The 13,744-nt window shown below is 37.9% G+C and overlaps 1 protein-coding gene across 1 annotated transcript in view; it reads left to right on the forward strand.

Moving 5' to 3' along the window:
- CCDC73 (coiled-coil domain containing 73) overlaps window positions 1–13,744 on the forward strand; it is a 112,091-nt gene that overhangs the window by 66,516 nt on the left and 31,831 nt on the right. Inside the window, exons 9-11 of the mRNA XM_007530105.3 lie at window positions 6,397–6,522; window positions 7,219–7,278; window positions 9,048–9,152. Of these exons, the coding sequence (XP_007530167.1) occupies window positions 6,397–6,522; window positions 7,219–7,278; window positions 9,048–9,152 (291 nt within the window). The remainder of the gene's footprint in view (window positions 1–6,396; window positions 6,523–7,218; window positions 7,279–9,047; window positions 9,153–13,744) is intronic.

Consider the following 13,744-nt stretch of genomic DNA (forward strand, 5'->3'; position numbering starts at 1 on the left):
CTTTCCTTCTTATTTTCATTAGTTATTAGGACAGATAGAAATTGAGAGGGGAGGGGCATCGGGTGGTAGCACAGCGGATTAAGCGCCCATGGTGCAAAACGCAAGGACCTGCGTATAATATACTGGTTCAAGTCTCCGCTCCTCACCTGCAGGGGAGTCCCTTCACAGGCGGTGAAGCAGGTCTCCAGGTGTCTGTCTTTTCTTTCCCCTTCTCTGTCTTCCCCTCCTCTCTCCAATTCTCTCTGTCCTATCCAACAACAAGGACTACAATAAAAAAGAAAAAAGAAAAGAAAAAGAAATTGAGAGGGGAGAGGGAGACAGAGAGGAGGAGAGAAAGACACCTACAGATCTTCTTTACCACCCATGAAGAGTTCTCCCTGCTGGTGGGGAACGGGGCCTCAAACCCTAGTCCTTGCGAGTGATAATGATGCTTAACCGGGTGTGCTACTGCTTACTCCCAATATTTTAATATTTATCTATGATGTAAATAAGATAAATAAATTCTTGGTTATAAATGTGTTAAATCAGTGACTATGTGGCATATGAGACAGAATGATTTATTATCTGTATTGTTCCTGTGGGTTTTTTTTTTTTTAGTATATTCTTGGAGTTTGAATTTATAACAGAATTATCCTATTTAAGTCATTAAAAAGTTTTTATTGCCACCAGGGTTGGTATCAGCACTATGAATCCACCACTCCTGGTGACCATTTTTCCTCCCATCCATCCATCCATCCATCCATCATCCATCCATCCATCCATCCATCCATCCATCCATCCATCCATCCATCCATCCATCCATCCATCTATCCATCCATCCTGTTTTATTTGACAACACAGAAATTGAGAGGAGGAGGAGATAAAAGGGAGAGGGAGGGGCCAGAGGGTAGCACAGTGGGTTAAGTGCACATGGCGCCAAGCGCGAGGCAGCGTAAGGATCCTGGTTCCAGCCCCCGGCTCCCCACCTGCAGGGTGGATCACTTCACAAGCGGTGAAGCAGGTCTGCAGGTGTCTATCTTTCTCTCCCTCTCTCTTTCTTCCCCTCCTCTCTCGATTTCTCTCTGTCTTATCAAACAATGACAACAATGATAACATGTTAACAATAACAATAATAACAACCACCACAACGATAAACAACAAGGGCAACAAAAGGGAAAAAAAATAAAGAGAGGGTCGAGGCTGACGGTAGCGCAGCGGGTTAAGCACACGTAGCGCAAAGCACAAGGACCGGCGTAAGAATCCCAGTTCGAGCCCCTAGTTCCCCACCTGCAGGGGAGTTGCTTCACAAACGTGAAGCAGGTCTGCAGGTGTCTATCTTTCTCTCTGTCTTCCCCTCCTCTCTCCATTTCTCTCTGTCCTATCCAACAACGAATGACATCAACAATAACAATAATAACCACAACAAGGCTACAACAACAAGGGCAACAATAGGGGGGAAAATGGCCTCCAGGAGTAGTGGATTCATGGTGCAGGCACTGAGCCATAGCAATGACCCTGGAGGCAAAAAAAAAAAAAAGGGAGAGGTAAATTTTGACACCTGCAGACCTCATCACTGCTCGTGAAGCTTCCCTCCTGCAGGTGTAGAGAAGAGGCTTGAAACTGGGTCCCTTTGCATGGTAATGTGTGTGCTCAACTGTGTGCACCACTGCTGGGCCCCCCCAAGTTTAACTTTATATTCTCTGTCCCTGCCCTTATTTATTTATTTATTTATTTATTTATTTATTTATTTATTTTTGCCTCCAAGGTTATCACTTGGGCTTGGTACCTGTACTACGAATCCATCGCTCCTGGAGGCCATTTTTTCCCTTTTGTTTCCCTTGTTGTTATTGTTATTATTGCTGTTGGATAGGACAGAGAGAAATTGAGAGAGGACAGGAAGACAGAGGGGGGAAAGACACCTTGCAGACCCGCTTCACCACTTGTGAAGCGACCACCCCCACCCCCCGCTGCAGGTGGGGAACTGGGGGCTCAGACCAGGATCCTTACACGGGTCCTTGTGCTTGGCGGCATGTGCGCTTAACACGTTGGGCTACTGCCTGGCCCCGATACTATCCTTTTTAATGTATGACATTCTTACAGGAGTGAAATGGTATCTCACTGTTGTTTTTATTTGCATTTCTCTGATAATCAGTGAATTTTAGTACTTTCTCATGTGTTTGTTGGCTCTCTGATACTCTTCCTTGGTAAAGTTTCTGTCCGTGCCCTTGCTCCATTTTCTAGTGGAGTTCTTTGTGTGTGTGTGTGGTTTTGTTTGTTTGTTTGTTTGTTTTAAAGTACCTCACGCTAACTGATTGCACAACTGGAGCTCCTGGAGTTTTTTTTCTAAGTTTACTGAGTTCTTTATGTAGACCACCACATTATCACTGTGCTCACAAAAGCCTGTCTCTAGCCAATAATAAATAAACATGGACATTAGAACAAAGATTATCAAATACATACCAGAAAACATTGACAGAACACTTCAATCTGTGCTTCAAAAATGTCTTCAAAGATTCAAGCCCAACAGCAAAGAAAACACAAATAAATTAGTGGGAATACATCAAAACGAAAAGTTTCTGCACAGCAAAGGGTACCATCACTCAAATAGAAAGACAACCCACAGAGTGAGATATCTTTACACGACATACTTCAAATTATCTTGTTTTGGGGGCCAGGTGGTGGCACATCTGGTGAAGCGTACACATTACAGTGCACAAGGACCCAGGTTCAAGCCCCTGGTCCCCCATCTGCAGGGGGAAAGTTTCACAAGCGGTGAAGCAGGGCTGCAGATGTCTCTCTGTCTCTCTCCTCTGTCTTCCTCTCCCCTCTCAATTTCTTTCTGTCTCTAGCCATTAATAAATACACAAATAAAATAAAAAATAATTACCTTATTTTTAAATGCACATATTTATGACTGCTTATTATAACAGACTTATTATAACTTATTATGACTGCTTTTCCTTTTAAAGATAACATGTTAGTGACAGATCATCTGTTAAGCTTTTTTTTTTGCCTCATTATTGGTGAGAAAAATCACATGATCTGTTCATATTTAAATATCTATTTATTGGTGATATACAGGGCTTTCATTGTTGTTGTCTTGAAAAGTGACACCAACTGGTCCAATCTGTGATTAAACCCTCAGCATTATACTATCTTTTTTTTTTAGATTTTTTATTATCTTTATTTATTATTGGTTAGAGACAGTCAGAAATCAAGAGGGAAGGGGAAGATAGAGAGGGATAGAGACACTTGAAGCCCTGCTTCACCACTCATGAAGCTTCCCTATGCAGATGGGGACTGGGAGCTCAAACCTGGGTCCTTGTGCACTGTAACACATATTTTCAACCAGGTGTAAACCACCCGGCCCCTATACTATCATTTTTATGCAACTTAACATGTGCACTCTACCAGGTATGCCACTGCCTGGTTCCACAAACTGACTATAACCTTTTGTGTCATCAATAATAGTCTGTTTGGGGACCAGGTGGTGGCACACCTGGTTAAGGGCACAGATTACAGTGCTTCTGTAATTAACATTATAGAACTTCTGTCCTTACACATTGTAACATGTTCGCTCAATCAGGTGCGCCACCACCCAGCCCTGAAATTCATTTTCTTTTGACTCATCATTTTCTCTTTCTCCTCCTCCTCTTCTTTTTATGGTGATAACTTTTTCAAAATTATTTATCTTCTTCAGACCATCTCTGAATTTCTTGAAATCATACATGTTATCTAATATGGCTTTCTATGTTTCTTTAAGCTGCAGTACCCATTGTTAAGTCATGGAAAGTCAGTATTAAAACAAATAATGTAGTGGGGATAGATAGCATAATGGTATGAAAGAGTCTCTCATGCCCGAGGCTCTAAAATCCTAGGTTCAGTCCCCCACACCACCATAAGCGAGAAATGGGCAGTGCTCTGGTAAAAATTAAATTAAATTAAAAAATAATGTAGAGCTTGTTCTTCAAGTTATGGAGAATTGGAGGAACAATGGAGTCAGACCTATTGGTTTTTCCTTCTTTATTAGCAGCCTTGGAGAGGTTCCATGGAATCTCTAGGACTTCTTAGATTACAGTTTGAATCTCATTAATGGGATTCAACTTTTTCCTCTCTTTCTTGGAAAGAGAACTGAAACCCGGAGACTATAGATAAATTACTCAATGTTAAGCAGCTTAAATACTAATTCTCTCTTTATCCTCACTCTGTACTGTTTAAAATGTAGAGCCAGTGATATTTTAAATAGTCTATAAATACTATAGTGTTAGATGTAAATTTTTTATAGTGGTCATTGTGACAACTTGGAAACTATCCTACATATCTCTATAATTTTGTCATATCTATTCCTCATACCAGTGTTTAGTTTAAGAATGAGCATGTAAAGCAGTTCCAGCTTAACAAAGGATTTTAATGTATTTGGATGATGTCCACTAAATTTATTTTGATAACTTCAAAGAAGTGTCTTTTAAATTCCCTTCAATTACATACTCTGTAGTAATGCTATTTTTATTTTACTGAAATGCACTTGTGTTTTTAAAATATTTTATTTATTTATTTTCCTTTTTTGTTGCCTTTGTTTTTATCATTGTTGTGGTTATTATTATTATTATTGTTATGGATGTTTTTGTTGCCGGATAGGACAGAGAGAAATGGAGAGAGGAGGGGAAGACAGAAATGGGGAGAGAAAGATAGACACCTGCAGACCTGCTTCACTGCTTATGAAGCAACCCCCCTGCAGGTGGGGAGCTGGGGGCTCAAACCGGGATCCTTAAGCCGGTCCTCAAGTTTCACGCCATGTGTGCTTAACCTGTTGCACTACACCCTGACCTCCTAAATGCACTTTTTTTTTATCATTCTTCTATTTATGATATTTAAGAGGGTAATTCCTCACTACTTGTAGGGCAAAATTAAAACTCATTAGGTGACCTGTAAATTCAGTATTAGAATTATTTCCAGATTTATAGCTCAAAATTATCAACATTCTTTTTCTTTACTATAACTTCTTAGCAGCTGTAGTTCTACTAGTTTCATTTCCTTGAAAAATACATTTTTTCATGTTTCTGTGTCTCTGTACATATAGAATCCTTTAACCTAGGATGTCTATTCTTTTTACTTTTTTGCAATTATTATCTTTAAAAACATAGTTCAAATACCTCTTTTCTGTGTAATGCTTTCTTTATGTCACCTCAAACTCTTTTTTAATAAATATTTTTATTACCTTTATTTATTTGTTGTATAGAGACAGCCAGAAGTTGAGAGAGTAGGGGGAGATAGAGAGGAAAAGAGATAGAGAGACTTGTTTCACCACTTGCAAAACTTTCCCCTGCAGGTGGGGGCCGAGAACTCAAACCCAGGTCCTGGTACACTGTTACATGTGCATTCAATCAGGTGTGCTACAACCTGGCCCCTCACCTCAAACTCCTTATACTTATTATATATTCCTGTAATAGTGTTCATCACATTGTTTTAAAAATATTTTATTTACTTTTAATGAGAGATAGTTATATAGGTAGTTACATACCAGAGAACTGCTCAGCTCTAGCTTATGTTGGTGCTGGGGACTGAACTAGAGACCTTAGAACTTCATGCGTGAAAGTCTTTTGAATAACTGTTATGCTGTCTCCACATCCCTGTTCAACACATTGTATTATAAATATCTCTGAATAATTTTTTTCTTAAGATGCCAATGAAAATAGGAATTGATTACCTTTTATTAAATTTTAAAAATTTATTTTATTTTATTTGATAGGACAGAGAAAAGTTGAGGGGAGAGGGAGAGAGGCAGTGAAAGAAAGAGACAGAGAAACACCTATAGCACTGTTTCACCACTCATGAAGCTTCCCCCCCTGCAGATGAGGACTGGAGGCTTGAACCCAGGTCCTTGCTCATGGTAACACATGCACTCAACCAGGTGCACCACCACCTGTCCTCATGTTAACTTTTATCTAAGAAGATTTTTGTCGAATTATGAATGAAAACTCTGATTGGTTAGTTCATTTAGTGTCTTCTTCATCCTCTTCTTCCTCCTTTTCTCCTCGTCCTCTTCATTTTCTTTTTTTCTTCAAGGTGTATTTATTTTATGAGAAAGAGACTTGAGAGCATTGCTCAGTTATTTTCAGTGATAGGAATAGAAACCACAGTCTTCTTGCTTGGGCCAATAATTGAGTCACCTCCCTACTAGTATGTTCTTATTAAGAGTAAAGATTGTGCATTCTACCCTTTTTTAACTTTTGTCTTTGCTCATTCTGTGACCAGAAATAGCATTCCCATCTTGTAAGGAAGCTAGGTAGAATATGCCTTGATGAACCGTCCAATTACCTTGATATATGCAATTTAATAAATTATCATGACTGGTTATGAAACTACTTTGATGACATCAGTATGCTGATTTTTTTGTTTGATATTTCTTCTGTTGAGGAGCTAAAAAATGTAACTGCAGACTTGATAAAATCCAGAGTTACATCTCAACATAGAATCGAAGAAGAAAACAATTTAACAATTAAGGAACAAAAGTTTCAAGAACTTCAGCAAAGATTCAACTTGGTATTTAATTAAATGTATTCATGTTTATAAAATTAATGCTTTTGGTGGAATGTGTGAGAATTATAGGATTTCAATGCAAAATATTCTTTCTTTGTAAGATTAATATTCATAGTAAAAAGTAATCTGAACTTTTGTATTTTATTTGAATTTTATTAGCTACTTTATTAGTTATACCCTGATGAATAATTACTAGTTATTTTTATCCTTACCAGCAAGACCTAAAGACAAAAAGAAGTCTGACATAACCATTTTATTTTCATTATGCTATATCATTTAATCTTATGATACAATGATGCCTCCATAAAAACATTTGGAGATAACAAATTCTATAGCTTTAAATATTTAAATGTTTATACCAGCTTGTGTTTTTTTTTTTCTTTCATTTTTAGAGATAGAAACAGAGAGGGAAAGAAACCACAGCACTGGAGCTTCCTTCGATGCAGTGGGGGCCAGGTTAGAACCTGGGCTGTACACATGGCAAATCAGCACACTATGAAGGGAGCTATTCAACCAACTCTGTATTGAATATTTAAGACTGTCTTCAGTTCACCAGAGTCACTTTTTTCACAGTAAAACAAATATCACTACTCAGTAGAAATAATGGGTCATGATACTCCTGAATGTGTTAAGTACTAAATTGAATGTAGTATTTGCCAAATTTTATATCATGCCTTTAAAACTATTCATATTTTTAAGGAATTGGAACTAAATAAGAAGATTAATGAAGAACTTACCAATATTCAAAAAGAAAAGCAGGCAAGCAATCCTAAGATATTTTGGAAGCCAGTAAATATAGTAGACAGACGAGATCGGGCGTGTTCAGGGTGGTATGGCCATAGACAGTAAATATATTAAAAAAATAGACACAAAGTGGGTAATAAACTTCATTAGATAACAAGTGGAGTTGATTGCTGGTATTGGGTACATGTGTATGCTTTTTTTTTTTTTCCTCTTTCCCTTTCTTGGATTGGACAGAGAGAAAATTGAAAGAAGCCGGGAGATAGGGAGAGAGGCAGACACCTGCAGACCAGCTTCATTGCTCATGAAGCATCCCCCCTGCTTGAACCCTGGTCCTTTGGCATGGTAATATATGCACTTAGCCAAGTGTGCCACTGCCTAGCCCCCACCTGTGTACTTTTATAGGCTAGGTCTCACACATACTACCATTAAGTAAATCAGAGGGGAACTGAATAGATGCTGATTAAAAGATACAAACTTCCAGTTAGAGGATGAATAGGTTCTGGGGATTCAATGTGCAGTATGATGACTTTAGTTAAAAATAATTATATACTTAAATGTTGCTAAGAGTGTAGTTCACAGATGCTCTCACCACACAGAAAATTGTCAATGTGAAGTGGTATGATGTTAATTAACCTTACTGTAGTAATCATACAGTACAGGTGTATATTAAGTCATCGTGTCAATTTTTATCTCAGTAAACCTGGAAAAAATAATATATTAACACATTTTCAAGCAATTTGGAGTATGGCACAATAGATAAAGTACTGGACTCTCCTCAAGCATAAGGATCAAAGTTTGATCCCCTCATCACATATGCCAGAGTGATGTACCAGTTTTCTCTCATAAAAATAAATGAATAGTTTTTATTAATTTATTTTATTTATTTATTTATTCCCTTTTGTTGCCCTTGTTGTTTTATTGTTGTAGTTATTATTATTATTGTTGTTGTCATTGTTGGATAGGACAGAGAGAAATGGAGAGAGGGAGGGGAAGACAGAGAGGAGGAGAGACAGATAGACACCTGCAGACCTGCTTCACTGCCTGTGAAGCGACTCCCCTGCAGGTGGGGAGCCGGGGTTCAAACCGGGATCCTTATGCCTGTCCTTGTGCTTTGCACCACCTGTGCTTAGCCTGCTGCACTACAGCCCGACTCCCATAAATGAATAGTTTTAACTTCTCAAAATAAATGAAAAGAATAAAAATAAAGCAATTATAAATTTTCTTCTTGGGTTAGGCCAATGGTAAACTTGCAGATAATTATATATGCTTAGACCATAAGATTATAGAAAATTATACTCTTGTTTGAATCTGTTTAATATTTATAATTCTTCTATTAAAAGAAGGTATATGAAAGATAATTCTTTTATGTCTTCATTTCTGCTTTTCACTCTACCTGATCATAAGGGCATGATCCTAAGGGCATGATTCTCAGCTCATTAATAACTTCAATTTTTATTAACAGTATATTTATTCTTTGGGGGCAACACCAACAAAAGTTTGTTTTGAACTCTTCACATTTTTAATAATGTCTCAGAATCCAAGGTCCATTAAAAAAAAACCTTAGTTACTTGGGAACACTTGAAAATAGTGTTTTGTAAAAAATCATGTAATAAAGATCTTAAAGAAATTAGTAAATTAACTTTTAATTCACTTTGGCATAATTTGTTAAAGTGATGAAGTTAAACTAGAAAGACAGTAAGTTAAGAGTAGGAAATATTAAAATGAACTAGGAAAGACCTTAACTTTGTTCTAAACTGACAGAATATTTGTACTTTTTCTTAAAGGATATCATCAATTCTTTCCAACATATGCAGCAGTTACTTCAGCAACAGACTGAAGCTAATACTGAAATAGAAGGAGAATTGAAGATGCTAAAAGAAAAGAACCAGGTTCTATATGCATACACACATATACACTTTAAAAATATTTTACTTATTAATATTATATTTATATATTTAATGTTTTAATATAATTCCATCTAATGACTTCTACCTGTTTAGTTGCATTCAGCTCTTCAGTTTAGAGATAATTTTGAATTTAAGCTTAAATTTTTTTATTGGGGATTAATGGTTTACAGTAAACAGTAAATACAGTTATTGATATATTTGTCAAATTTCTCAGTTTTCTGTAAGACATTCTAACCCCCACCTAGGTCCTCCTCCACCATTGTGCACCAGGACCCGAAGGCCCCACCTCCCCCAGATTTCTTTTCTCTTTTTTTTTTATTTTTTTTTTATTAAAGAAAGGATTAATTAACAAAACCATAGGGTAGGAGGGGTACAACTCCACACAATTCCCACCGCCCAATCTCCATATCCCACCCCCTCCCCCGATAGCTTTCCCATTCTCTATCCCTCTGGGAGCATGGACCCAGGGTCATTGAGGGTTGCAGAAGGTAGAAGGTCTGGCTTCTGTAATTGCTTCCTCGCTGAACATGGGCGTTGACTGGTCGGTCCATACTCCCAGTCTGCCTCTCTCTTTCCCTAGTAGGGTGGGTCTCTGGGGAAGCTGAGCTCCAGGACACATTGGTGGTGTCTTCAATCCAGGGAAGTCTGGCCGGCATCCTGATGACACCTGGAACCTGGTGACTGAAAAGAGAGTTAACATACAAAGCCAAACAAATTGTTGAGCAATCATGGACCCAAAGCTTGGAAAAGTGGAGAGGAAGTATTAGGGAGGTACTCACTGCAAACTCTAGTATACTTCTGCTTTCTTACTTTGGTGCCATACTCCAAACTCAGACAATTTCTGCTTTGCGTTTCTACTTCTTTTTTTTTTTTTACATGCATAACATTCCCCAGATTCCCATTTAGCAATACAACCCCCACTATTTCATTCATCATTTTTCATGGACCTGTATTCTCTCCACCCACCCACCCACCCCAGAGTCTTTTACTTTGGTGTAATACTCCAATTCCATTTCAGGTTCGACTTGTGTTTTCTTTTCTAATCTTGTTTTTCAACTTCGGCCTGAGAGTGAGATCATCCCATATTCATCCTTCTGTTTCTGACTTATTTCACTCAACATGATTTTTTCAAGGTCCATCCAAGATCGGCTGAAAACAGTGAAGTCACCATTTTTTACAGCTGAGTAGTATTCCATTGTGTATATATACCACAACTTGCACAGCCACTCATCTGTTGTTGGACACCTGGGTTGTTTCCAGGTTTTGGCTATTACAAATTGTGCTGCCAAGAACATATGTGTACACAGATCTTTTTGGATGGATGTGTTGGGTTCCTTAGGATATATCCCCAGGAGGGGAATTGCAGGGTCATAGGGTAGGTCCATTTCTAGCCTTCGGAGAGTTCTCCAGACTGTTCTCCACAGAGGTTGGACCAATTGACATTCCCACCAGCAGTGCAGGAGGCTTCCTTTGACCCCACACCCTCTCCAGCATTTGCTGCTGTTACCTTTTCTGATGTGTGACATTCTCACAGGAGTGAAGTGATATCTCATTGTTGTCTTGATTTGCATTTCTCTGACAATCAGAGACTTGGAGCATTTTTTCATGTGTTTCTCGGCCTTTTGGATCTCTTCTGTGGTGAATATTCTGTCCAATTCCTCCCCCCACTTTTGGATGGGGTTATTTGTTGTCTTGTTGTTGAGTCTGGTAAGCTCTTTATATATGTTGGTTATTAAACTCTTATCTGATGTATGGCATGTAAAGATCTTCTCCCATTCTGTGAGGGGTCTCTTGATTTGGGTAGTGGTTTCTTTTGCTGTGAAGAAGCTTTTTAATTTGATGTAGTCCCATAGGTTTATACTTGCCTTAGTCTTCCTTGTAATTGGATTCGTTTCATTGAAAATGTCTTTAAAATTTATGCGGAAAAAAGTTCTTCCAATATTTTCCTCTAAGTATCTGATAGTTTCTGGTCTAACATCCAAGTCCTTGATCCACTTGGAATTTACTTTTGTATTTGGTGAAATACAGTGATTCAGCTTCATTCTTCTGCATGTTTCAACCCATTGTTTCCAACACCATTTGTTGAAGAGACTCTGCTTCCCCCATATAATAGTCTGGGCCCCTTTGTCAAAGATTAGATGTCCATAGGTGTGGGGCCTCATTTCTGGGCTCTCAATTCTATTCCACTGGTCAGTGTGTCTGTTCATGTTCCAGTACCAAGCAGTTTTGATGACAATGGCCCTATAATATAGTTTGAGATCTGGCAGTGTGGTGCCTCCGGTTCTGTTCTTTTTTCTCAAGATTGTTTTGGCAATTCTAGGTCTTTTCTGGTTCCAGATAAACATTTGTAGCATTTGTTCTATTCTCCTAGAAAATGTGCTTGGGATCTTGATGGGGATAGCATTAAATTTGTAGATGGCTCTGGGTAATATATTCATTTTGATGATGTTAATTCTTCCAACCCATGAGCATGGAATATCTTTCCACTTCTTTGTGTCTTTTTCAATTTCTTTGAGTAGTGACTCATAATTTTCAGTATACAAGTCTTTCACTTCTTTGGTTAGGTTTATTCCTAGATATTTTATTGTTTTTGTTGCTATAGAAAAAGGAACTGATTTCTGGATTTCAATTTCTTCTAACTTAGTGTTTGCATAGAGGAATGCCACTGACTTTTGAATGTTAATTTTATAGCCTGACACATTACTGTATTGCCTGATGATTTCCAAAAGCTTCTTGCTAGATTCCTTAGTTTTTTCCATGTATACTATCATGTCATCTGCAAATAAGGAGAGTTTGACTTCTTCTTTTCCAATCTGTATTCCTTTAATTCCTTGCTCCTGCCTGATTGCTATGGCAAGAACTTCCAACACTATGTTGAATAGTAATGGTGATAGTGGGCAGCCCTGTCTAGTACCTGATCTGAGGGGAAATGCTTCCAGTTTTTCACCATTGAGTATGATGTTGGCTGTAGGTTTGCTATATATAGACTCCACTATCTTCAGGAATTTTCCATCTATTCCTATTTTTTGTAGTGTTTTGATCATAAAGGGATGTTGTATTTTGTCAAAGGCTTTCTCTGCATCTATTGATATGACCATGTGGTTTTTGGTCTTGCTTTTGTTGATGTGGTGGATCACATTGATTGATTTACGTATATTAAACCAACCTTGCATGCCTGGGATAAACCCCACTTGGTCATGATGAACAATTTTTTTGATATACTGCCGTATCCGGTTGGCTAGAATTTTGTTCAATATTTTCGCATCTATGTTCATCAGAGATATTGGTCTGTAGTTTTCTTTTTTGGTTGTGTCCCTGTCTGCTTTTGGTATCAGGGTGATGTTGGCTTCATAGAAGCTGGCAGGGAGTATTCCAGTGTCTTCAATCTTCTGGAAGATTTTTAAAAGTAGAGGTATTAGTTCTTCTTTGAAAGTTTTGTAGAATTCATTTGTAAAACCATCTGGTCCAGGACTTTTATTTTTGGGAAGATTTTTGATAACTGTTTCAATTTCATTAGCTGTGATGGGCCTGTTCATGTTATCCACTTCCTCTTTACTTAGTTTTGGAAGTTGGTAGGTATCTAGGAAATCATTCATTTCTTCCAGGTTCTCTAACTTGGTGGCATATAGTTGTTCATAGAAGCCTCGCATGATATGTTGAATTTCTGCAGTGTCTGTTGTGATATCTCCTCTTTCATTTACTATCCGATTTATTTGTGTCTTCTCCCTTTTTTGTTTTGTGAGTCTGGCTAAAGGTTTTTCGATTTTGTTTACTCTTTCGAAGAACCAACATTTACTTTCATTGATCTTTTGTATGGTTTTCCTATTCTCAATGCTATTTATTTCTGCCCTAACTTTAGTAATTTCTGTCCTTCTGGTTGCTTTAGGGTTCCTTTGTTGTTCTTCTAGGTCTTTAAGATGTGCAATCAGGCTGTTTATTTGTGCCTTTTCTTGTTTCCTAATGTGTGCTTGTATAGCTATGAACTTCCCTCTTAGGACTGCTTTAGCTGTGTCCCAAATATTTTGATAGCTTGTGTCTTCATTTTCATTGAACTCTCAAAACATTTTGATTTCTTCCTTGATTTCCTCTTTGACCCAGAAGTTGTTAAGAAGTGTACTGTTGAGCTTCCACATTTCTGCACTGTTACTAATCTTTTGTTGATTGTTAAGTGTTAGTTTAATTCCACTGTGGTCTGAGAAGATGCTTGGGATGATTTCAGTGCTCTTGAATAGGCTGATGCTGTCTTTGTGGCCTAACATATGGTCTATCCTTGAGAATGATCCATGTGGATTTGAGTAAAATGTGTATTCCAGTTTCTTGGGATGAATGACTCTGAAAATGTCCAATAGTTCTAGTTTATCTATCTCTTCATTTAGCTCCCTTATGTCTTTACTGATTTTCTTCCTGGATGATCTGTCAAGTTGAGAGAGTGGGGTGTTGAAGTCCCCTACTATGATTGTGTTACTGTTAATATATTGCTGTAGCTCTTTCAGTAGAAGTTTGATGTATTTAGATGGCTTCTCATTGGGTGCATAGATATTAATAATTGTTAAGTCCTCTTGATTGACTGATCC

This window comes from Erinaceus europaeus, chromosome 17 (genome assembly GCF_950295315.1).
Source record: "Erinaceus europaeus chromosome 17, mEriEur2.1, whole genome shotgun sequence".
Classification (NCBI taxonomy): Eukaryota; Metazoa; Chordata; class Mammalia; order Eulipotyphla; family Erinaceidae; genus Erinaceus; species Erinaceus europaeus.